At 42.8% G+C, this 27,174-nt stretch overlaps 1 protein-coding gene across 3 annotated transcripts in view; it reads left to right on the top strand.

Annotated features, from left to right (window-relative positions):
* creb5b (cAMP responsive element binding protein 5b) overlaps positions 1 to 27,174 on the top strand; it is a 46,322-nt gene that overhangs the window by 7,826 nt on the left and 11,322 nt on the right. For all 3 annotated transcript variants that reach the window (XM_087812218.1, XM_087812217.1, XM_087812215.1), the window contains exons 5-6: positions 11,494 to 11,620; positions 13,436 to 13,543. In XM_087812218.1, the coding sequence (XP_087668344.1) occupies positions 11,494 to 11,620; positions 13,436 to 13,543 (235 nt within the window). The remainder of the gene's footprint in view (positions 1 to 11,493; positions 11,621 to 13,435; positions 13,544 to 27,174) is intronic.

Genomic DNA, 27,174 nt, shown 5'->3' with positions numbered 1-27,174 from the left:
CGACGACCTCGCGGAGGTGTCGTTTGTTTGCGACACCAAGCGAACACGTCGCTCGTGTGTGTGTTCACACGACGGTATCTGGAAATGTTTCACATCAGCAGGAAGGCCGGTCAAGGAAACCCCTCCGTTGACGAATAGAGCTTCCACAGGAAACCATTAAGGCCAAGGCAAGGCTCCATATGCCGGTCTCTCCACAGGAACTTCCTACAAAACTCAACAATCTGGACTCGGTCCTGAGAGTCGTACAGATTCAATCACCAGCCCTGTGGTCACTACTCTTGTGTCCACTCCACTCGACTCTTCTCTTAATCAGACGCACATTAGCTTGTCGTGGCTTTTCCAGAGAATATATTTTCAGGATAAAACTCACTACATTCTGCTTTAATCTGAGCTCCAGCTGCTTCCTGAGATTGTTCCCCTCAGCTCTGTGCATCCAATGATTTAGAATAACAAGTCGTTTTCATTGCTCCGTGATGTTTACTAAAGAGCTTTGAGGCTTGGAATCAATTAGGATTGGCTTTCCTCATGTCCATTTACTTTAGACTTGAGCTGGGCCTGCAGCTGCGAAACCCGAGGACCTCGCTCTCCCTCGCTCTCCCTCGCTCTCCCTCGCTCTTCCTCCTCATATCACAGTCTCGGAACCCGGTCCGCTGGGATCCTCTCTGACACAGACCAGCGTTTAAACTCAGGCACAGGAGAGACCTGGACGTCACGGCAATCATTATCACACAAAAGGAAAAAAGAAGCGGTGCCCGATACCAACTCTCTCGCCCTTTCAATCACAACCACATGCTTTGAGTCGTGTCAGACGTAACCGTGTCGGACGTTTCTCGCCAACCGTTGAGATCCACCATTGCAGCTCCACCTTTCTTTGAAAGATGGGTGGAGGCGCCAGGTCAAGATATCTTCTTTTTTTTTAATCTGGCCTCCGACAAACTTTCTCTCCAGTCGTTTCCATGACACAAACAATCCACTAAACAACAGATGGCTCATGATAAAAGCTTGTTAGAAAGTTTGGCCGAGTGAAGAACAGGTGCTTTTATTCAAAGACAATTTGTACCAGCAATTACTGTGAGAGAAAGAAACTCGGAGGGTAAATCATATCAGACCTCAAAGTTGTCACTGAGGAGGGAGAACAAATATCTGAACCCATGAGAAAAGATTGTCTCAAGAAGAGACTGTAATAACCAAACAAAGCTGCAGGTTGAAATGCGAGCTAGCTTGTTTAGATAATGTTTTTAAAATATCTAAGTAGTTCGTCAAGTTACAGTGCAAGACAAACTGAAGATGAAAGTCATGTACTTGTGGTTAGTAATTGTGCTGATGTAGGAAATGCAACTACAGACGTTTGTTCTTCTGTGACTCATTTGTGAGTTACTTAAAGTTTCTGTGCGGTCGGGTTTTTCTCATCATCCTGATACTTACAGCAGCTGTGTTACTCCACAATAGTGTGTCATCATCTCATAGATTCTGTCTTTGCTCTCCTGAACTCTAGATTCTGTATTTTATTATTGTTTGTGTTGGAGTGGATTTATCGAAGCACAGAGGGACGTCCGTCTTCAGAGCAGGAACTCGACTGAAGAATAATACGAGCGAGATCCAACTTTTGTATCGCAGGTGAAGAGAGCGAATAACACGAGTTGCAACTCATACCTTTTCAAGATACTATATCGATATTCATCAGCGCTGTATAGATTAAATATTAAAAATCAAAAATACAAAAATAAATTATTGCCTTTCAAATCATATCTAATTCTTTAGTTCTTTTGCAGTTTTCAGTTCAATAAAATACGTTTCAAATAAAATGATTAATAAAAGCAATTAAACATCCGGAGGTTAGCAGCAGTCATTACTTCCTCCGCCACTACGGGAAGAGTGAAATAAATGTGATGACTGAGGACGAGAGGATACAGTAAGTCCAGCAGCTTTAAAGCTGATGTTTGGACATATTTTGGTTTGAAAACAAATGAAAGCAGTTACGACTTCATCAAGAGTCATGTGGTCTGTAAATACTACAACACCAGAGTCAAGTACTGGACAATACTACACATATATACTTGTTACTACACTATCACAACACCAGAGTCAAGTACTGGACAATACTACACATATATACTTGTTACTACACTATCACAACACCAGAGTCAAGTACTGGACAATACTACACATATATACTTGTTACTACACATATATCCTTGTTACTACACTATCACAACACAAGGGTCAAGTACTCGACAATACTACACATATATCCTTGTTAGTTCAGTATCACAACACCAGAGTCAAGTACTCGAGAATAATAACAATAAATCCTAGTTCCTACAGTATCAATATATACATTAAAATATATCGTATCAACAGATTCCTGACAATACACACTTAAACACAAATACAAAAGTCTCTCTTGTTTTAATTGAACAAACAAACCTATTAATTACAACAACACAATTGGACAACGCTGTATAAATACACAACAGCACAAGGACTATAGATAACATACAAAACAAAAATAAAATTAAAAACTTTAAAAGTAAATAAGTAAGTGCAGACAAAAATAAACTAATAAAACCCACAACGTAAACTTCAATTATTAATTAAATAACCACATATTTTTTCTTCACAAATTTTGCAAATTGCATTAGTTAGAAAGTCCATTTATTTGTTCATTTTAGTGAAACCTTTTAGTTCTACGGTCTTGAACACATCACAGCAATCCCGACGTCTTTCACGTGTGACAAGAAATTGAACAGACATCATGTTTCTTACAGTCCATCTCATCCATACATTTATTGTTGATTCATTTTTAATAACTAAACATTCATGCTTTTAAGATTGTGTATGAATCAGGGCGACTGGAGTGACGTCGCCCACCAATAGATCGATATACACCGAAAACAACTTGACCAAAAAAGAAAGGTATAGAGAGTAATTGATGGCAAACAAAAGTGGAATAAAAGAGGGAATGCAGGATGTACATCTGACCTGAATTAAGATGAGCTCATTGTGTACTGCGTTGGGTTTAATAGTGCGTTAGTCGAGGAACGCCCAGACTCTGTTCCCCCTCATTCCAGCGGGGCTGTGTCATCCCGGCCCCGGGGCCACCACACATGCAGCCTCCTGCAAAAGCAACTCTCAGTGACGTCTCTCTCCGCGGAGCATTGGGATCGTTGGGAAGTGTGGAAGAGGGGGATCACAGGCCGACGGAGGAGAGGAAGAAAGGGATCAGAGGTGGACGGGGGAGAGGAAGTTGGGGGTAGAAAAGGAAGTCTTCTCGGAGAGAGAGGGAACGCATGAGGAGGTGCACAAGTAAGGCCAGGTCCAGAGACTTGTCTGCACAAAGAGAGGAAAAGACGGATCATGTCGGGATCGCTCTGTGGCATCGTAAGAATGAAGGATCGAGATTATGCAAGAAACGACGGAAAGTCAATGGAAGCCAGGAGGAGGGGTGTGAGGTTCAGGCTTTTTGTCGTGACGTGCACAGTCCTGGGGCGACCACGGCCCGCTTCATGAAAAGTACAAGATGAAGTTATAAAATGTGTGTTTGTGGTAACTTTGCGTTGTCTCCGGGTCCAGTTGAACATAAATCTGATATAAAAGCTCTTTTCTTACCAACATTTTTATTACTTTGAATTATGTCGAGGGACAATAAATCCTCACAAAAAAACAACGGACAGAACAAAGATGCTATAGACATATTAAGAAAGTAAAAATTAAATATAGATAATATAAATTAAACTTCTACATGATCTTTGACCCCATGAGGGCCACAAAAATACCTACTCATTTAGTCCAGGTCTGATTTAGACAATCAGTTGTATTTGCTAACACACTGTGAGGCCAAACCTTTTTTTTTCTTCGGTTAATCTTCATTATTTTTATTCATTTATCTATTTTGTCGTATTTTAAATTCCACCAAGATCTCGTTTCTTTGCAAAATGGATAAACGATGTTTTCCTCAGACACCATGACAACCACAACACCTTCTTTTTTTTGGGGTCCAAATCCGTCAGCATCGATCGTATTGTAGTGTTTGTGTGGTTTGTGTTCTATGCTAGCGGCGTAACTAAGCGGTTACATTTATAAACCCAAAGAGAAGATGTCATGGTTTGGCCTCGTCATCGCCGATATTAAGTGACGTGTCTCCTCGTCCTAAGTTGCGTTCTGAATGTTTACACTACGACTAGAGAATGCGTTGAGGTCACTCCACCCGAACATTCTGCCTTTAGAGTCTTCGGGAAACACGACAACATAAAGGGTGTCGCTGTCGAGGTCGAGATCGAGTCGCGTTTTCCACTTCACTGATAGTATTAAGCATTATCTGGCGGGAGAGTTGGAGGATCTGCCAGAATCGTTGCACAAGCGCCGTCAAGTGCCAGTCGAGGTCGTAACAACATGACACAGTTATTGAGGATTTTCCGTGCCACTGGAGACAGGAATGCAGCCACGGATTCTCTCTCAGCCCAGATGAATGATGACGGGACTTTTTTTTTGTCAACTTTGATATTTCTGACTAAAAGTTGCTGGTGGCTCACGGCGGCGAGGACACCCCACCACGATCCCCCGGACCATCGCAGTGCAGCTCGACTCGCTCTCTAATAAAAGTCAGCCTGTGTCGTAACCCATTAGAGGTGATTTATTTGATCAGATTCGTATTATTTCCTCAGTCCAAACCCCATGGCACTCTCCTCCCACCAGTGATTAAAGGCCGTAAATCAGAGGCAGGTCCTGTGTAGTGTTTACTCTGAGAGCCAGGCAGCTGCAAGCTGTTTGAGGCCCTTGTTTCTCCCTCTGTTTACCTCCGTTCCCATGGCGACTGCCCCACCATCTCTCCGTCGTCTGGAACTTGGCCCAGAGCTGTTTTGGTTACGTTTGAAAGTTTTTAGCTGCTGCGTCTCCAAAAAAGCTCACAGTGACTTCACCCGGCGAGGAGCGAGCGGCAGCCAGAGCCAAGATGGGGAAAAGAGAAGGAAAAATAAGAGGAGGAGATGAAGGAGGGAGGGACCCTGATCTGGGGGAAGGCAGGCGATGGGTGGGGGGAGGGCGAGAAGCCAAGAGCATTACATCATTGCTGGAGTGGACACAGTGAGAGGGAAGGATGTGAGTCAGTGGACTCACTGCTGCAGCTCTCGCTCGCTCTCTTGAATGGAGTCCAACCTCCTCGTGTTGAAGAATCGTTCTTGAGTCACTGTGGAGAGTGAAGAGCTCAGTGTTTGAAGTAGAGGTGTGTGTATCCTCAAGAATGTGTTGATACATATCACGATACAGGGTCAACGATACAATATATCGTGATACTGTCTCTTGACTCTGGTGTTGTGATAGTGTAGTAACAAGTATATACGTGTAGTATTGTCCAGTACTTGACTCTGGTGTTGTGATAGTGTAGTAACAAGTATATACGTGTAGTTTTGTCCAGTACTTGACTCTGGTGTTGTGATAGTGTAGTAACAAGTATATATGTGTAGTATTGTCCAGTACTTGACTCTGGTGTTGTGATAGTGTAGTAACAAGTATATATGTGTAGTATTGTCCAGTACTTGACTCTGGTGTTGTGGTAGTGTAGTAACAAGTATATATGTGTAGTATTGTCCAGTACTTGACTCTGGTGTTGTGATACTGTAGTAACAAGTATATATGTGTAGTATTGTCCAGTACTTGACTCTGGTGATGTGATAGTGTAGTAACAAGTATATATGTGTAGTATTGTCCAGTACTTGACTCTGGTGTTGTGATAGTGTAGTAACAAGTATATATGTGTAGTATTGTCCAGTACTTGACTCTGGTGTTGTGATAGTGTAGTAACAAGTATATATGTGTAGCATTGTCCAGTACTTGACTCTGGTGTTGTGATAGTGTAGTAACAAGTATATATGTGTAGCATTGTCCAGTACTTGACTCTGGTGTTGTGATAGTGTAGTAACAAGTATATATGTGTAGTATTGTCCAGTACTTGACTCTGGTGTTGTGATAGTGTAGGAACAAGTATATATGTGTAGTATTGTCCAGTACTTGACTCTGGTGTTGTGATAGTGTAGTAACAAGTATATATGTGTAGTATTGTCCAGTACTTGACTCTGGTGTTGTGATAGTGTAGTAACAAGTATATATGTGTAAAAATATGTCCAAAAATCAGCTTTAAAAGCTGCTGGACTCACTGTATCCTCTAGTCCTCAGTAATTGCCACAATCTTGCGGGATTCATTGTTCCTTACATTGCGGAGAAATTGACAAACTCTGTAATATCTGTATGTTCATTTTTAATAAAATAAAAACAAATAATTGTATTTTTAACACAGTTTATTGAAATATAAAATAATAGACAGTACTGTTAAATACGGTATCGTGAAAACAAAAATTGTGGATATTGAGTCGATATTTATATACACCTCTAATAGCAAGTGTGTCCAACAGTGCTTGATGTAAGATGAAGGTGAAGAAGACTTTAGTGTCAGAGGTCGATTCAACAACAGATCCTCAATTTCACCAGGATTTCAGCGGATCCTCAAAAACTCTTAGATTGAACTACATTCAAGAATCTAAAAATAAGGACTTAATGTGCATTAAAAAACTTTTAAAAGGGAAGTACTGGATGAATTTTACTTTGTTTCAAATCTCAAAATATTTGTTAACTTTTATTATATTTAAAAAAAATTCTCATTGCATTTTGACAAAAGTGAAACTAACAAAACAAAACAGTGAAGTTCACTCGGAGCAGGTGCACGGATGTCAATTCAATAAGAATTCACTCAAACACACATTTTCGTTCAAGACTGAAGGTAGTCATTGTTTATAAGAGAAGCTTTCAAACAATCAGCACGACGGGAGACGAGGAACGTTTATTCAGACGACAAAGTAAATCATTTTTTGTTAAAATAAAATAAGAATAAGAATCTAAATAAGTTGGTCTTGGAATTTAATTTAATGCTATTTCCAAAAGTTTTGAATTGAACTTGAGCTGAAGGAACCAGACTTCTGCCCGCGTTCTCTCGCTTCCTTCTTTGCATCGTGGTTATTATTTCTTGAAGGTGCGAAAGAGAAACGTTTTTTCTAAACGTTCTGAAACTCTTCAAAGAGCAGGTCTACGTATGCGATCGGTTTCCTACGAAGGTTTCGGGTCACGCTGCGGAAGCGCTCGAGGCTGGAGCCGCCGCTCCTTCATCACGGAGACCAGCTGAGGTGTTTCCTGCATCGCGTCAGGATCTCGGTGAGGCGTTCCAGGCATGCCCAGCTGGGACTTGACCCGCGGGACGAGCGTGAGAGATCACGCCGCCTCGCTGGCCTCGGAATGCTACGGCGTTCCCCCCCGGGAGACCTGGGAAGACGGAACTCTGGGCCTCTCTGGCTGGAGCTCAAACTGTTGAAGACGATGGTTGAACGTATTGATTCCTAATCGTGTATTGATCACTGGTGGAGTAACAAATAAAAATAAAAATAACAAGGACAGTGAGATGAACCGGGTCGAGGCGCTGTGGTGGGCAGGGAGGCGGAGCGGGGTGGCAGCGGTCCAGGGGCGGGGATTATGGCGAGGAGCACTCAGTAACGTGAGAGTGGCGGGTCAGGGCTGCAGAGTGTCTACCTGCCCCCCCCCCCCCCGAGGGTCCCGGGCCGGGCTATTATCAATCCCCTCAGTGGAGCCACGGCCTGTCATCGTTCCGCTCGCACAAACACACGGACCCTCACGGGTCGGCCGTGAAGTCGGTGGACATGAAACATGACTGGTGTCGATCGGACTGTTTATATACACAGTACCTGCAGGCCTGGGAACCTGTCGAGCTGATGAACACTTGAAGAAATATAACAACAATTATTACATGTATCTTTATCCTGGTCCTTTAAAAACATCCCAGTGACCTTGAGGACTATGATTTTTCTTCTTAGAAATGAATTCTTTAGATGAACATTTGTAAACCATATACTCAGGATCTTCTAGATCAGTTCTTCACAACCTCATCGCACAACAAATGGGTTTGAAATATTAGACTCAAACCCAGGATAAGGACTTAAGGTTTGGTCGACTTTATGTTCCGTCGGTTGATTTACTGCCAGGTTCTTCTTCTGCCTCCTTGTTTTCCCCGATCACAGAACTCAGGAGCTGCTCCAGCTGGAGAGTCACCCGGCTCGGAGTGATTTGCCGTCTTAATCACAGTAATTGGGTTGTCATTGACGAGCCGACGGCCATTTAGGATTTTCTGCTGCTGGCACAGCTTTTCCCCCCCATTCCATTAAAATCCACAGAAGTCCCAGTTGGTGTCCTCTCTGACTCAGATGTAGATGAGACGGTATATCTGGAACAAACATAACAGAAAATGTATAAAAAAAACAGATCTTTGTGGAAATGAAGGAGACAAATGTGTTTAAACTGGGGTTCTACTCCAAAACATGACCTCCTGCCCAAGTGTTTGGAGATAAAACAAGCAGAAATCTCTTTTTAACACTTTTTATTTAGTTCCCAGAGAGACATTATCTTCAATTGTGGAGGTTCATGGTTGGGGTTCAAAGTCACCAAGCTCTAGTAACTATTGTAGTATTGTGGAGTACTAGACTCTGGTGTTGTGATAGTGTAGTAACAAGTATATATGTGTAGTATTGTGGAGTACTAGACTCTGGTGTTGTGATAGTGTAGTAACAAGTATATATGTGTAGTATTGTCCAGTACTTGACTCTGGTGTTGTGATAGTGTAGTTACAAGTATATATGTGTAGTATTGTCCAGGACTTGACTCTGGTGTTGTGATAGTGTAGTAACAAGTATATATGTGTAGTATTGTCCAGTACTTGACTCTGGTGTTGTGATAGTGTAGTAACAAGTATATATGTGTAGTATTGTCCAGTACTTGACTCTGGTGTTGTGATAGTGTAGTTACAAGTATATATGTGTAGTATTGTCCAGTACTTGACTCTGGTGTTGTGATAGTGTAGTAACAAGTATATATGTGCAGTATTGTCCAGTACTTGACTCTGGTGTTGTAGTATTTACAGACCACATGACTCTTGATGAAGTCGTAACTGCTTTCATGTGTTTTCAAAACAAAATATATCCAAAAATCAAGTTTAAAAGGTTCCCTAGTCGACTGTATCCTCTCGTCCTCAGTCATTGAAGGTATCTTTGATTTCATTCTCCCTTTAGCTGCGCAGGGTGTAAACACTGCTGCCACCCAGACGCCGGAAATTTCTATCATCATAATGATGTGAATATTTTCATGTAATTGTTAATAACAAACTGTTTTCAATTTATTCTATACACACTTTATTAAAATATAAACCATTAAGTCTGATAAAAATAAAAATATGTTGTTTTTTTTTAGGCCCTGCATATCTATACGGTATCAACATTTATTTGCGATATTTTAGCAAATCAATATTTTCTTAAACCCCTACATGATTTAAACATCATGTATAACAACGAGCAGCAAGTCTCAAGCAACAGGTCATAACTTACGGTACTTTATCTCCAAAAGATCGTTTTTAAGATAGTTAAAGAAATTTATAAATGTGTGTATATATTACAGTATCTAATTATAGTGTTTTATTCCATGTTTAAGTGTTGGAAGTTCAACTTTATATCCATACAAGCCGTGTGTTATTTCGTCCCACAGCGACTCTGCGTACCTCATTGTACTTTCATGACTTTTTTTTCCCCATGTGGAAATGTTTGCATACGCAGTGTTGCTCCGATGTCATACGTGCTGTTAAATAAGTGTGATTGTGATAAATTGGGATGTCGGACAGAAACGACATGCAGTCGGGATGGTAATGACGGTGTGTGTGTGCAGAGCAATCTAAAGCGTCTGGAGCTTAAACGCACATATTTAGGTCTGGAAAAATACAGGTATTTATTCAGGTGGGGCAGCGTTGGCCCCGGTGCACTCCCCCCCCACGCGGTCATCACTCCTCGCCATTACGCTAATCCAGACTGTGTTGTGGTCGATTTAACCTGCCCAACACAAACGCGTCTTGTTTTCTCTTGTTCTCCCCGAGAGAGCCGCAGACCCCCAGGAGGCGTCGGCGTCATGATCAAAACTAGCCAGATGCAGGTGATAAAATTAGACTCTAAGCTTCAAGACCTGCTGAAAGCCTTCGGGTGGAGCAACAACCTGCAGCTGGGATCCTGTTCCTGACAGGCAGGGTTTGGTGGCGTTGGTATAAATGAAGTCACTGTGTCGGGATGGAAGGGTCCGGGGTGTTCGGAGGCCTGCAGTCCCCGGGCCTGAGCCGCTGTCAGTGGTGGAGTCCCAGCCTGGTCCTCATCAGCACGTGTGATTTATTGATGTGGCCGTGTGCGTGGACAGGTCCGCCGCTCGCCGCACACACTCCTGCGGTCGCTTAAAGCAGGTTTCCACCTCCTCGCTCCCGCCACAGACCGGCTTCTTAACCTCGTGATCTCATGACTTTTTTCAAGTTTACCTCACCGTCTTCGTCGCCTGTCATCGTTCCACAGTGACGACTTGAAACGTGTCCACCGGTGCATTCATGTGGTCACGCTTGTTGACTTTACATCCTGCTATTTGAAGTTACGATAAATATATTCATGACGTAAGAGTATTTAACTCGTGGACTCACAAGCTTCTTTCTAACATTAAATACTCACGTTTAGATGATTTTTTACTTTGATCTTTCTCTTATAATTTGACATTTCTTTAAGTGTTGAGATGCTTCTGGAATATAACAGTTATACCTACTATTTGTTGTCTTAAATCGTAGGTGTGTTAAGTTCTCTGAAAGTGACAAATTGCTTTTAATAAACAGAAACACTTTAAATCTTAACCATGTTTATCTAACAATAAACATTCATTTTGTTTCATTTCAACTTTCTTTTAAAGTCTTTATTTAACTAGTGATAAACCCTCGATAATATAAATATTATTTAAGGCAGTAAAAACAGTTGAATGAAGTTTTATATTTGACTATAATTAGCTAAGAGAACTTGGTTTTTGGTTTCTTAGAGATTTTGTAGAGATTCCCTGAAAAGGGTGATTTTTCCAAAGATAAACATTTATTTGATTTTGGTGTTGCAAAGAAAGTTTAGGGCAATAAAAATGTTGCAAATGTATCTTATCTTAAAGCAAATGTCATAGGTTGAGAAACAGCAAAGATGTTGTCCAAAGAAAACTTGGATATTTTCCTTTGAGTCTAGAATTGTAATAATTTTTAAAAACAAACAACACCACACACACAAAGGAACAGAAAAGCAATCAACGTAAATAGAAGTTTGATTTTTGCTGTTTGTTTATTTCGTTGACTTGTGCCGACATCTCTATTGTTGCTCTTATGTTATTATCTCAATTTCAGGCCTTTACGAGTTTTATGTTTATGCGACAAACATTATTTGTAGATGCCAAACATACAACCACTCGTTCTCAACACGGTTATTATTATGAACTTCTTTATTTCTCTTTGGGGAAGTCGTTTGGTGCAGTTTGTTGGATGTGACGCAGCAACTCGCCCGCATTATTTCTGAAGTCGTGAACAGTTTTCTTCTTGTGCATGTGTCCTCTCAGGCCCGTCCCTGGATCTCTGTCCTCACTCCTGCACCTACGAAACAGACAGAGACAGCCTCTGCCAGCCTCCATGCCTGGAACCCTGCCAGACCCAACAATGCCTGGCTCCTCCGCCGTGTTGATGCCTGTGAGTACACAATAGTGCACACAAATCACTCACGCGTGCAGACCATCGCACACTGTTACATATAAACAAACATCACGTTGTGATTGCAGTCTCAGGGTTTTTTTTTTCTTCCTCTGGTTTATTTCCCAGTAACTTCTGAGGATTTACGAGGACCGTTATCTCGGGTGGAACTCGCTGAACTGTCCTCGGAGTTTTGATTGTAATTAAGCCAAGTTAGATTCGGGGGGTTCACCGAACGAGTACAGTCTGTGGGGAAATCTCGTATCGGTGTATTAGTGCCTCGGCGTATGTTCTCATTGTAACACGAGACGTTCCCGTGTTTGTTGAATGAGAAAAGAAATCCCATGTTTATTAAATTATCAGCGAAGCGGTTTTGGGGGAGATTGACGGTTCAGGAAAAGGGGGGGTGCAGGTGAGGGTGATATTTTTACACAAAACACACTTAGTGCAATTAAAGCTGTGTGTCAGGTTCTGGGTTGGATTCTCAGTGGACGGGGGGGCAGATGCAGATAATCACACAAGGACAACTTAGTTGGTGCGTGCTCTGCAAATGCAGGTGACCCTTGACCTCTGGCAGCTCGAGCAGTCGGTTGGCTCCGACACCGAGACGTGAAGAATATGTTTTCACGCTCGTGTTTTCTACGAACACATCCTGCAACAGACGGGGCACAGAGTTTTTTTTCGATCTGTAAGGTCGCACCAACTCAACCACACTATTATCGAAAACATACACCCCTGTTTCACCAGCTTCCTGTGTTAAGTCCCTGCATGCTGGCTTCCTGTTTTGGGTCAGCTCCAGTTATCATCACACAAAGCTGAGCGGAGGGCAGCCTGTCATGTGAAATCAGACTCTCGTGCTCTCCCATCTCACACCCCCCCAAAAACCTGAGCCCACTGAGCAGCAGGGCATGTCAGGTTTTACATTTCATCAATTCAACTTGAACTGTATTGAAATGACCCGAGTTTGAGTTCAGCTGAAGGTACGTTTTTTATTTTTAACGGCAGTTTATTCTATACAACTTTTAATTATTTATTGTTTTTAATGTTTTCTAGTCCAGAAAAGTCACTTTGATTCGCATAAGTCGTAAAAAAAAAAAAGGAAAAATCTTTGTTTATTCAAATTCAAGTTGTAGTTAAAAGTTGAAGCCGATCGACAGATGTTTTTCCACAGTTTAAGTCTAATCAGGTTATAGAATTATAGTTTATAAATCCAGTTAAAAAAAGATGTTCAGCCTCTTTGTTTGAAGGTATTGAAGAGAGTAGGACTGTTTTAGATAAAACTAACAGATGAGTAAGTGATGCATGCGAAAACTACTGCAGAAAGATTCGCTCACACCTACGTATGTACATGAATCTGTCAAGATTGAAATGTTTTAAACAACGTGAATATCCTCTTGAGTTCACACTTTTCAAAATGTTTATCAAATATGAAACCTGAGAGTTTGGGGTCTTTTTTAAAAAAAATTCAAGCACATTTTGACACAGCGTATATGTGTAATTGTGTGTATATCTTGCTATGAAAAGAGGGATTGTTGAAAAGAAACATATTTTGCTGTACTTGTGGGGAAAATTAGATTTTAAATATAAATATTAAGATGCAAAATAGGATTTATTGTTGCTGACATCATGATATCTTTATCTATTCATTTGAAAAGTTACTGTTCACATGTATGCATCAGGATGAATGTTAGAACTACTTTAAAATGTCAGTTGTTGTTGTTTAACATATGTTTTATTCAAAGGTTACTTCTACTTGACAAAGAGAAAAAACAGCCTGTTGGTCTTCTTCCTGTTCAACACTTGTCTTATTGTCAGATGGAGCGACAGATCATGGGGGCCAACATGATGGGCATGCAGGGTCCCACTCACAACAGCCCCTGCTCCTCGGCTCACATCCCCTCCATGCACTCAGAAGCCAAACTGGTGAGTAAATGCATATTTCACACACACAAAGTCATTCTTGTTTGTTCGCAAAAACACACTTTTATTCTCAAACCCAATGTGGTGCAAGAGAACTGTAGCTTCCAGAGGACTGTTTGGATTTTCATCATCTGGTTTGTAATCCAAGCTGCCAGTGGAGTCTCCGGCAGGAATAAAAGGATCCTTTATGTGGATCAGCTGCCCACGGAACTGCCTGATGTATATCTTAATGTACAGAACATGTAGCTCCTGCTACTTGTAGGCAACAGTTTCAGAGGAAAATCAAGTGACCTCAGCGTTCACAAAAAAAAAAGGCAGCTGTGGGAAGAGACGACGAGGAAAGAAAAACTATTTTTTTGTTGTTGTTTTACAACGAGAACGACTGTTGATTAATTTGAACAAGATCGACTCGGAGCCACTCTGAGATATGAGGTGATTAATACTGAGCAACAAAAGCATCGCGGCATGTAAATTAATAGGCAAGAAAATAAAAATGAACCTGCGGAGAAATGTCATCAGGAATATCTATCATGTAATGAAAAGCACTTGCTGCTCCTCGCCGTCCGGAGAGTGATGGCGGAGTTTACTGGCGGGAGAAGGAGGGAGCGAGAGAGAGAGAGGAGTTAGAGGTCATTAGAAGAGTTATTGCTCTGATAGAGGAGCGCAGGAGCATTCCCAGGGCATTTAATTCTCCCTCTTCCTCCCGCTCTCCCAAGATTGATCGTCTTTGTAGTCTTTTGAATCTCCCCAACTGTTCCTATGGCAACATGCTGCGGTAACACAATATTAGTGTATTAGTCTTATCTCTCCTCTGGCCGTCGTCCAGACACATCCTACTCTTTTTTTTTTTTTACTCCCCCTATCTGTGTAATTGAATTGTAAATGCTCTGTTAGTCCTGCTATAAACATATGCACTCACTTAATGGCCACAGGCCCCTCGACCGGGCACCTCTCTGGCCCGTCGCTCACGTGGCACAAATGGGGATCAATTCAGATTCTGATCCCCGATGTCTGAAACCTGACTGATGGAATTCTTGGATATAGGCAGAAAGTGAGAGCGTAATCGTGTTATCGGGGTGTGATCTCCAGCGTGGCTTTCATAAGCATGGACGGGGTCTCTAATGTCTGTAATATCCGCGGACGGGACGGGTCGATAAATACGGCCATGCTATCAGATAACTGGGCCATGATCAGGCCCATGTGTCCCCTGCGACGTTCTCAGCCCGGCTCTAATCGCATTAGCCCGACCATGTTGACTTTCCGCCAATGGGAAATCTCCTCACTGTAACCCCACACCCTTGAGGCTCGGACGTTCCCTTTTCTGCCTGAACTTTACATTATCGGAGGGACAGGGAGTGAGCGAGGTTGGGGGGAATTAGAAGTCGCCAACAAGGTGAAGCAAGGCTGGTTCTTAGAGGACGTGAGACTCAAAGACCAGCTCAGAGGTGGAGTTGGTGTCTATTCAAGGATGCTACACAGAAAAGTACACTCAGGTATTTTCAGAACAAAGGTTGTACTTCATTTATTCAAAATTAAACAGTGAGTCTCATGTATTCATTTTGGCGTAACTTAATCCACCGATCTTATGTGATATATGTTGCTCATCAAATATGTCAAAATGTTTTATTACAACCTCTTTGGTAAGCTACGAAGTTGCATCCTAATACTCCAAAGTATTACTCTAGGAGCCTTTTAAGTATTACTCCGCGAGGCTGTGTTCTATTACTCTGCTATGCTTTGTAGTATTACTGCAGGAGGCTCTGTAATATGACTCCATGATGCTTCCTACTATTACTCCATGAGGCTCTGTAGTATTACTCTGTGGGGTTCTGTTGTGTTACCCCGCGAGGCTTTGTAGTATTACTTCGCAAGGCTCTGTAATATGACTCCGTGATGCTTCATTCTATTACTCCATGAGGATCTGTAGTATTACTCCGTGAAGCTCTGTAGAATTACTCTGCTGGGCTCTGTAGTATTACTCCAAGAGGCTTTGTAGAATTACTCTGCTGGGCTCTGTAGTATTACTCCAAGAGGCTTTGTAATATTTCTCTGCGAGTCTTCATAGCATTACTCCATTATGCTCCATAGTATTACTCTGTGTGGTTCTCTTGTATCACCCAGCGAGGCTTTGTAGTATTACTTCGCAAGGCTCTGTAATATGACTCCATGATGCTTCATTCTATTACTCCATGAGGATCTGTAGTATTACTCCGTGAAGCTCTGTAGAATTACTCTGCTGGGCTCTGTAGTATTACTCCAAGAGGCTTTGTAATATTTCTCTGCGAGTCTTCATAGCATTACTCCATTATGCTCCATAGTATTACTCTGTGTGGTTCTCTTGTATCACCCAGCGAGGCTCTGTAGTATTACTTCGCAAGGCTCTGTAATATGACTCCATGATGCTTCATTCTATTACTCCATGAGGATCTGTAGTATTAATCCGTGAAGCTCTGTAGTATTACTCTGTGAAGCTCTGTAGTATTACTCCAATTAGCTTTGTAGTATTTCTCTGCGAGTCTTCATAGTATTACTCCGTGAGGCTCCATAGTATTACTCCGTGAGGCTCCATAGTATAACTTTTCAAGGCTTGGTGGTATAACCCCGTGAGGGTCCTTAGTATTACTCTGTAGGCTTCACTCTAACCCTTACCCTTCCGTAGTAACAGTACTAAGCCACACTTGCACTATCAATCAAGCAGTAGATTCATGTATAAATAATACTATAAAATATAAAATATATAGTCAGATAGACGTGATCGATCTGAAGACTCAACAACAACTGATCTATTGTCTTCATGCCTTATGTTGCTTCTGTACACGACTGTAAGTGCTTGATATTTGTTGGTAACTGGAGGCCATTGAAGCAGGATTAACCCTCTCCTGCCAGAGCTTGTGGACGACCCAGAGCCCGGGCTAATGACTGCTAATTGATTTTGCGGTGGGCCAGAGCAACAGAGAGGCCTGTCTCTGGTGTAAATAGTTAATGAGCTCTAGAACTGCTGTGGCCCCTTGGGGACTCGTATCTCACTCAAGGCTTTCTGTTTGTGCTCCGCGCGACCATATCTGTGCATCAGCGTCCATCTTGGCTCGCCTCTATCTCTGACTTTGTCTTCAAGTGCCATCATTTAAGTGGCACAGGCCCGGCTGATGGCGTAATAACACACTAATGTTTCGCTCATCGTTTTTGGAAGTGTCGCTGAGATTGGCTTTATTTTATTTTATTTCTCTTGAAAAAGCGCTGGTGCCGGGTGCGGTTTCGTCCTGTTGTGGTCAGGGGGAGTAGACTGGTGTGTTGTGGGTAAGAGGTTTTTTTCTGAGGCTGGACGGTGGCCGTGCAGATGCCAAGTTCCATAGAATTCTGTCCCAACTCATGACATCACCATGTGTTCTCAGCAGAACCAGCGTCCACGTTCAACAATGTTTGCTTGGACACGCAGCCAGACGGGCACTCTGGACGGCTCTGGCTCAGAGGTTGAAAGATAAGTGGAACGCAAACACGTTTTACTTCACATGGAGAAAAACCATTAGGTTGATATGTATATTTTTGTGTCGCCTTCAACAAGTGACCTTATGTAAACTGTGTACACGGCACAAGACGCCACATTTGTGTTTGATAAAACGCTTAAACACTTTTAAAAGTATACTCTTGGAAAAGTCATTTCCTTCAAATATGTCAGCCAACTTCTGAATAAACCACGTCCATCACGGTCGACTCAAGAGTGGCAGATGTCACTCAAACATTTTTTGACTTCTAACTCTCAACCTACTTTAGATCTTTAACTTCTGAGTTCGGCCAATCGAGAGCAATAAGTATGAAATAAAGCATCTAACCTCGATAATCATCCCCTTCATGTCCGTAACTAGTTAATAGAAGTTAATAATAATAATTAATTGTAAGAAATATACAGATAAGTATAAGAACATATATAAATAATGAATAGACAAGTGAACTGAGTGTGTGATTCAGTTTAAAAGTGAAAGCAAAGGTGGAACTATTGTTCAGGGTTTCTAGGGAGTGTACTATTGATGTACCCACACAATATCTCGCGCTAGGGCAAGTTTTTACAATCCTTCCTCCTACTTTGTCTTCCTGGAGTTCAGAAAGTTTTTCAATTCCCTCAATGCGGCCAATGAGTTTTCACTGTCGATAAACGTCTGATTGAGCTTGTCTTTATAAAATCGAGTCTCAATGTCCTCATTTATTCTTTCACTTTACTTTTTACTTGTCAGTCACAGATCACCTCTGTCATTGATCACTGCACATTCCACCCTGGCTGCACCTTTTTCTTCACCTCCCTCGATCCCTGTTTATAAATTGGCAAATGATTCCAAATACTAAATCCCCTCGTTCAGACACAAATATTGTATTTATTACGAGCCTCTTCATTTCTTTTCTCCTCCACCTCAACATCATGGACTCGCACACATTGTCGGTCAGTTTGTCGTTCAAAGAAGACAAGATGGTCCCCAAAACAATCCTACTTCTATCTTCATTATCATTAATCAAGTAGAATTTAACATCTCCACAAATGGCTGGTTTTCTAGTTACACACAAGTGGTTGTTTTGTTTCTCTCAGGTCAGCAAAAGTATATCTACTTAATATCTCTTAACACTTGTTCTCATGACTGGCCGTATTTAGCACAACAACTTCTCTAATCAGACGTCTTCGACGAAGCATCTGTTTTCATTTATTAGCGAACATGACTTTGCTGTTTGTGTGTTGTCTTTGCGGCTGGATTTCATCCTTTTGTGTTCTCGCTGATTTCCAATTTGTGTTTTACCAACTTCCACATGTGTGTTGTTTACATTGTTACCAGGCATAATAAACGTGTCACTAAGCATGGAGCCGAGGTGAAGAGTCTTTTAATGAGGTAAACAATACTATATGTTCTTGAATCCAGGCTCTCTTGGCCGAGGCGCTGGCACGAGGCGGCTGCATGACATAACTCTTGGCATGTTCTAAATGTGCTCTTTTTACTCCAGGAGGGGAAAAAACTGTAGGTCTCTAAAAGAAACACTTCATAGTACACAGGGGGACCAATAATCTAATTCTTTGTAAAAAAGACAAATGTAGCTTTTTGTGTAATATAAACTTGACTTTTATGGTTGTTGTATATTTCAGCGCTCGGGTCGGTTTTTATGCAGGTCGAGATAGCGAGAGTTGAATTCGCCTCCCGTTGGAAACGTCGGTATAAAAACGAGTCGCAAAGAGACTCCAGATGTTTGAAAGTGGCAACAGTATGATTGATTCAGCGACTGGTCGAGAATGAAGTCATTTGTAAGCAGTTAAACCATTAGAGAGTGTGGTTTTCAGCACAGCGGCGGCGCGATCTTGTTGTGAGGAGGAGCAGCAAACACAATGAGAGTCGAGGTTTTTGTTAGCAACATCTGTGTGAATGGCAGCATTGTCGGAGTATGATGTCACTCTGGCGGGACCGTGAGCCGAGAGCGCAGCTGAACGTTCGCTCCTATGTGTTCTTAACATTGGTACTTTGAAGTCGCACACATGTGGGTCCAACTTACACAAAGACCTACAGCTCTGGCATTGTTCCTCGTCGTGGACATGAAGGGGAAGTGGTAACACATGTGGTAGTCGTGATAAGCCTCAGTCAGATGAGGACTGGTCGCGCCAGACACGTGCCAAGAAATACTATCTCGGTCTCTTCGTGCAGGAAAACTGTCTGGATGAGTTGAGTTTATCAGAGTTGGACTCGCACCAAAGATGCTTCGTCTCACTCTCCCTCGACGATGCCAAAGTGTTTGATGTGTTTGAACCCGCCTGCAGAAAATCACTGAATGGACAAATTAAGTTTTTTTTTAAACTGAAACGTGGTTGATTGCTCACCTGCCGAGAAGATGAAATGCTGAGGCTACACACGTTGTTCTGGTTTATTTCTAGAGAACGATGTGAGGTTTTCAGATTGTTGCATGAGTTTGTCCACAGACCACTTGTTGGTTTTGCGGCGCTGATGGGAGCGTGTCCGTGAAGGCCTGTTGATCATGGTTCAGGGACCCCGAATAGAGCGGGGAGCCAAGGCTGGATAAGCCACTTGCCACCTTTTGTGCGACTACCGGTCACGAGCCAGACGAGATGGTTCTCGTGACGAGAACCCCCCTCTTGTTTTCATTCTACCGACTCCAACGTGGCCCCGGCTCACACCCGTGGGTCTGAACAGTCCTGCTGGTTTTCACATCTCAAATGGACCCTTGTTCTGTGGCCCAACAACACAATGCTTTTCTAAACCAAAGCTAGAGAAACTAGATGGCTGCTCACACTGTTATTGGTGGGAGTTTTAAACAGTCTCTGTATTTCTTCAGGAGGGAAGAAGAAATTCTGGACCTTTGTCGCCTCACTAACCAATGTTTTAATGAAATGAATGAATGAAAATCTCCGTGAAGATTCTCATTCATCAAGGTCATGGTTAGAACTTTGAAAAAACGTGAAACGTCTTTCCATCTTTAAAACATTTGGATACTTTTACAAACCACTCACCACCAACATTATTTTTGATATTGTAAATTAACCAGGAGGTTTACACCAGAACCTAGCGTCAGGAGGAGCAGCGGGGAAATACAGACTACGTTCGGAGGCCCATCCATTAACTCGACAGCGTGGAGAAGCTGCCAAGACTATGAGCGCATGCTTTGGAACACGCTCCGGAGTGGGTGTGCGTCTCGCTGCGCTCATGCCGCCGGTTCCTCCGAGTACCACCGGAGCGTCTGGACCTGGCAGAACAGCCAGTCTAGGTTAGCGTCCACGACCACAGCGGGACTCCATTGGGTTTCGGCTCTGACCGGCTCTGGAGCCGGACCAAGGAGGAGAGAGAGGGGGCAACATTACAGCTCCCATCAGACAGTCTGCCTGGCCGTTCCCTGAGGAAATCAGTTTAACAGTCCCCGGCTCTTGGCAAGCAGAGGGAGAGGGGGAGTCGGGAGGAGGTGTGTGAGAGAGCGAAGGGTGGAGGGGGTTCTTACTGCCTCTCTGGGCGAGAGGGAAATCTAATAAAATTGAACTAATGGGGTTGTGGAGTTTTAGGGGACAGGGTGGATTTTGCACGCAGGCCTAGTGGGCAGCGGCAAGGATGGAGATGAGGAGAATGGAATTAGATCCGCTGAGTGTATGGCTGAGCTGCCAAAATCCCGCTTTGAACTGCACATGTCGGGCCGTGGAGTGTGAGCGAGGGGGCCGGGGCCCCGGAGAAATACTGCCAGGAAAATTACCGGGAGAGTTATGTACATTAACTGGAGGGAAAAAAAGTTGGCCCAAATATTCCAAATTAATGACATAAAATCTGCTTCTTTTTTTTTTATTCTTGCGGTTATTTCTTTACAGTCGGCTCAGCTCAGACAGCAAATTGAAATCGACAATATCTCTCTCTATAGGATGTCTTTTACGTATTTTTATGTATTAGTATTAAACCTAATATTTATGTTCATGACCTAAACTAAATAAGAAAAGCAACCCAGGAGCATGTACGTTCACTTCTAGAAGGTTGTGTTCTCGTGTCCAGAGATAACCTACACACACACTAAAATAAACAACAAAACAAGTTCCATTCAGAATATTCTTCAAAGAAAGTTTAAACTTTTTTTTTTTTTTATCCTTTTTTTACCCAGCGTATATAATATATATATATATTCTTACTTATAAAGGAGTAAAAGTGATCATTCATGTTACAATGTTTATTACCTTGTTTGATCTATGAAGAATCCTGAGAGCAACACAAATATACATCAAATATATTGTTTATTTCAGAAGTTAAATTCTGAACCCCCCGCTGTAACTTTGTGAAGTAGTGACCAAACTCAAAATTTCACATGAGTTGCCTTTCCTTTCAACAACCCTCTCAGTGACGCTGACCTGAACAGCTCTCATGGTGCTTTGCCGCCCAGCCAACCATAACTGAATAAGGCTTATTGCCATCTGGCTGTCAATCACTTTTTAAACAGTGACAAAGACGTAAAATACAAATAAAAATATCGCTATCATCGAACTATCGCAGCGACTAGGACGGTACAGAATTGTTCTACGATTGTTCAGTTAAAGTTTTTGCTCGTGACATCATCATGTTGGACCGAGAATACCAGGGCACACAGAAAAGGAACTTTCACAGTCACTAAATTGAGCAGTGTGTATAAAGGCATGATGGGAATTCACTGTTTTGTTTGTTGGCACCATGAGTAAGATGGGTGTGGTAAAGAATGCGGCTCACTGAGTTCTGTGGTTGAAGTTTATCTGATGATTAAATAAATCACCTGTTGGTAACATAGACGATGAGGTTTCTTTTGTATTCTCTGCTAAATTTATGCAAAAACTAATTGTAAAGTGAACCCTTTATTGTTATTGGTTAAAGTGCAGGATCTGATTTTATTTTTATATTAAATGCTAACGACAATTTTTGGTAATTTCCCAACTTTATTAAAAAAAATGTATGTCCCTACAAAGAGATATTTTCATTAAATAACATCTAATAAATGTGTGTAACACACACACTAGAGAACTACTTCTATTCCATCAACTATGTCTTAAACTGAACAAATGCATACAAACCTTAAAACCACTTGTTGCACATTCTTCAGAATTCATGACGTTTATCCTTCGTTATTATCTCGCTCTTGATGTCTTGTGCAGCTATTTGTATGGATTTCTCTTCTATGCGGGTCGGTGTGTAATCGATCATTCACCCCCAAACTGATGTATAGTCGGTTCTCTAGAAAATATGTTTTTTTGCACTTAAACTCCACAGACTGGCTAAATCTTCCCAATACAGCGTGAGGCGCCAGAGGGCCACAGGTCCCTCAGATAGTACACTGTTCCACTTTTAAGAGGAATAAAAGTGCTCACCCCGACCTCGCCCGGTTTGATTTACCCATCACCGGGCCAGGCGTGGTTCTGGTCTCCCTTTGTACCTGCTCCACGCTCCGGCCTCCTCCTCCCAGGGTTAATAGATATGAAGTCATCCGGGGGAGAGAAACCTGAGTGTGTTCTCGGGGATGTGCCCGGAGCACTCACGGGGACATCACTCAGAGTCCCTCGTGTCAAAGAGGAAATGGCCATTAATAAATATCATTAATGGCCGATCACCTGGTCTTCCTGAAACCACATAAATGAGCAGGACCTCAAAAAAAAAGAAGAGAGGGAGTTAAGAGATCAAGGGGCAAAGGTCTGGGGAGGAGACAGCTCGCCTCGGGGCGAAAGATGGCTGAATCAGGCCTGGCGTGGAACAATGGAAAATCAATAGGCCTGCAGCTCGGTATATCCGAGAGGTTGTCCAGGACGCCCCTGCTTTGAACATCACTCTTATTTTCAGAGTCCAGCGTTTGATCCTCACAGAAGTCGAGACGTTAATGCGACTCCCATCTGCGAGCGCTCTCGCCCACCGCGGCACACCTGCCCCGACCTAATGACTGTTTTCTGTGCCAGCCATGTTGCTCCGGGAGAAACATATATGTGTGTGTTATTAGCCCAAAGTACACGTGGTAGTTAAACTCCTGTGCTTCGGAGCTGAGTCTGAGGAAATACAACCATGTGTTCAAGAGGTATTAGGAAGCCTGATGAAGGTGTTTCAAGCTGCTCATCATCGCTCGCTAACGTCCTTCGGCTGCGTCACTGTGGTCGTGGATGCGAAGACTTAAGTTTGGGATGAACCGGGCTTAGATGAGATGAAGCTCGGCTGGAGCAGAGGCCGTCGCTCTCGCTCGCCGGTGGAAGGAGTCACGGTAAGAGAGCTCGATTGTTTTTTACTTTCAGGGAACTTGTGTCCTCGGATCTTGAGCCGAAACACATCTGTGGACCCGACCAGACGGTTCGGAACGATTAGCAACGATGACGGTCAGCGATTGGTTCAAGATCAAATCACATGTTGAAAAAAAAGAACATTTTCCAGACTGGATTTTAGCAGAGGTGGGCAAGAACGTTTTTTATTAAGCCATGCTACTGAAAGTGTCATGAGGGATTATCAAGAAGAAAAAAGAAGAATAAGAGCCTAAATATGATGGGAAAATCAATTAAGAAGGAAATGTTGTAACAAAATGTTGTCAACAAAGGAAACAACAAGTGTAATTTAAAATAGATGTTTTAAAACTGGGACAAAATTGACATTTTATTGTCTATTATCTTTATTATATTTTGATTTTATTTTAAAATGTTACCTTATAATAACAATTGACAGTAAATATGTTTGTTTTCTAAATGATAATTATTTTTTGGGCAGAAAAACAAAAAAGGACAAATCAAAATGAAGTACTATATCAAAAACTTTGTGGTATTTGATTAAAATCAGTATTAATTCGTTTAAAAAACGATCAAATAAAACGAAAGATTTCTTTGTAGTCACTTCTTATAGTTTTGTCAGTCAAAGGGCCTCATGTGTGATGGTTTTATAATCTGGATTATTGCTGCCATTATATATTCACAGAATAGAATAGATTGATATGATTTTAAAAAAAAGCAGCGAAGACAAAACCGGGAGCTTGTGACTGAAACACCCTGAACAACACCCTGTAAACCCTGCCGGCTCTTTGACCCGCTTCTCCTCTCTCGGGGGTCCTGGGACGTCGACTAATACAATTAACAGACGGACAACCATTGCTCCGACAGCTGGATCCTTCTCGGACGCTGATAAACGAGCACTCGCTGTCTCCTGTTGATTGTGTGTATGGATGGGACAGTAGAAGTCATCTCCCCTGCACACACACACACACACACACACACACACACACACACACACACACACACACACACACACACACACACACTCATGGTCTTTTATCATCTTACCACTCTCTTTATCTTCCTGTAGCCCCCCCACACTCGCCCCGTCTGTCTCCCACACACACTCAGAGGACAAGTGAGGCTACGTAGAGAAGACAAACCAGCTCGTTCTAAGAATTCAGGTGCTGTGACCGAGAGGCTGAAGAATGCCAATCATTAAAAGTCTTCCTCGTCAGTGAAGAGGTGGGTCTTTGTCGGCGAAGAAGCGAATCGAGAAAGATGTTCCGGCCGACACCGCTGAACCTGTAAGATTTGTTTATTCATTCGTGTTTTGTACGTCTTTGTCGTCCTGACCTTTGTCAGGATGAGACCCCGGTCTGGGTCTCGTACCTGCCGAAGCCACAACAGCTGGAGCGAGAATCTCAAGAGATAAATATCAATCGTTGTTCCCGAGCGTCGTCTGTTCGCTTCACAAGTGACAAACAGAAACTCAAAAACTGGCTCGACAAGGTCGGAACTTCTCTGCATCAGTTTCACGTGCGGCTCCGCTTTAACAGTCTGCTGAGGTCATTCCACAGCAGAACTCCAGGACAAAACATGCATTTATTCATTTCTCCTCCGACCTGGAGAAGAAGACGCCTGCAACTGTCCCGTCTCGCCGCTGATTTACGGCGCCGTCTCTCCGCCCTGCTGGTAAAAAAGCTTTCCACTCACTGGTGTGTGTGAGAGTCCCAGGGCTGATGTGTTCTGGTCCTGTCTTCTCATTGTGATCCAGGCCAGCTGGATGCCATTCCCGATGGGAAATGGTGAATGTGAGGGTTGTTAAAAGATATGGAACCCTGGACACGGCGAGGACTTTGAGGCAGCAGCTGGACGGAGGGGGAAGGGATGGGACGGGAAAGAAGGCACAGAAGGACCGAACCAGAAAAACTTCTCGGAATTCACACGTGTTTTCATAGACATATACTTCCGCATGTTCAAGTGTACAAATACTTGGTCTTGGGTTGAAGTTCTTGGTTGTTGGTCCATGATGGTGGACTCCTTTAGTGATGACACTGATGCGTGAACTTTACTACACACGTGGACAATGTTTCCTGTGCAGTTGAGTTGAATTGTTGTAACGTCCAGTTATGTTTCAGCAAAACTCTGTCAGAAAATCTTGTGTCTCTGGTTTGATGTGATGTTGTTTAACAAGGCCTCACGCTCCTTACTCACCAACAAAACAACTCCCATGATGCCTTCATACAAACTGCTTCATTCAGAGAAGGCCGATTGGTCGCTGCCATACTCTGTTTGAATTCTACACGTACGATGTCATGTGGTCAACGGCTGTGATTGGTTGGCTGGGCGGCAAAGCATTACGGGAGCTCTTCTGGTTACCGAGAGGGTTGTTGAGACGATGACACGTCATATGCAATGTTACGTTAAAACGGTCACAGCTTCAACATGTTTCTTGAAATGAGAACGAAACTCACTAGCAGATAGTTTGTGATGAATGCGACAATTCTGCCTCTAATCCACCATTTTGACTTTCCACTAACTTTAGACCCTGCCTTTTTAACCAGACACTTTTCAGCGACATAGTTTCAGCACCACTTGACCCGACACAGACTACTCTGTTGTGTTTCCAACGGCCTGGTCGGGGCCACATAAGGCCGTGAAACTTGGAGGCAATAAATTACTTAACAGACACAAAAACTAATGGACCTCGTGCACGGACCTAGTTTTTTAGCCAATGTACCGCATTCCTCGTAGTGATTTTTTTTAATATGGTGGGTTTGTTTCTTGTGTTGGGAGTCGTGACGATGACTCTTCACTCAACTTTTTAGAACCGGCTCGGTTCGCTTGTTACCAGAGCGGAGCAGGTACTGAAAAGGGTATCGGGTCGAGGAGAGTTGAGTGACAGGACCGTTTAACTTGAGGGACTGATTGCAGGATTGTAGTTAACATTGGCATAAAATAAAAGCACCTTTTTAGAACATTTAGTTCAATGTTCTTCAACCATCTGTTAATCCGTATCGTTTGTCACACGTCAGCTACGTGTTGCTCGTGTTCCCGCGCCAGAGTGAAGGATCCTCCCGCGGTCCGTCCTCGAAAACCTCAAAGACTGGTTTGATTTAAAAACGAGCCGACGGCTGGATTTCCTTGAGGTTCAATAAGAGAAAACATTCATCATAGTTTGAACAACTTGACACTTTCTCAGTCGTCGGACAAACGGGTAAATAAATCACGACGGTCCAGAGACATGCATTTTTCATGATGATGTCTCGTTCCGAGTCCAGCGTCTGGAGGTGCACGTCCTGGCACCTCCACGCCGGGATTAATGCGATGTTGCTCTTGCGGTCGTCTTCTGGCGAGGCCCGGAATAACAGACTCGTCGGGCTGGAGGTGGACTCGGTCAACAGAGGCGCACATTGAGCGTCTCTTCTAATCCCGAGAGACAGCGGCCGGACCCGGACTTAAGTGGACTCCGGAGCCATGTTTGTTCGGCGCGAAGGACTCGCGAGGAGAACACACGTGTGAGAAGGTTGCTGAGGATGTGAGGAGATGGAGGGACATCATGGGAAGAAGAATGACAGTCTGAAGGGGAGATAGAGGACGGACTAAGTGGCTTTGATCTGCTCCGCGGACGTGAAGATTTATGGGATCGTTCATCATCCGATCCAGTCGGTAGATGTGGCCTCGTCGTCGCCGGTGATCACGAGCCGCGATGAGACAGAACATGTGGAATTAGATCAGAAGAACATGGAGCTTTTACATTTCATGTTGAAATGTTCTTGTTTATTAGCACTACGTTATTATTACATTTGAACATTTGAATTCAATCATTTCTATTTTGAAAGGTTCATTTTGTTTTTTGTGTTTTAATTTTTTTTTAAACTCATACAGTACGATATTCTGATATCTAACAATTAGTAAA

The sequence above is a fragment of the Callionymus lyra genome, chromosome 17, assembly GCF_982586985.1.
Source record: "Callionymus lyra chromosome 17, fCalLyr1.hap1.1, whole genome shotgun sequence".
NCBI lineage: Eukaryota > Metazoa > Chordata > Actinopteri > Syngnathiformes > Callionymidae > Callionymus > Callionymus lyra.
The sequence above is the reverse complement of the archived record's forward strand: the minus strand, read 5'-3'. Positions and strand labels throughout refer to the sequence as shown.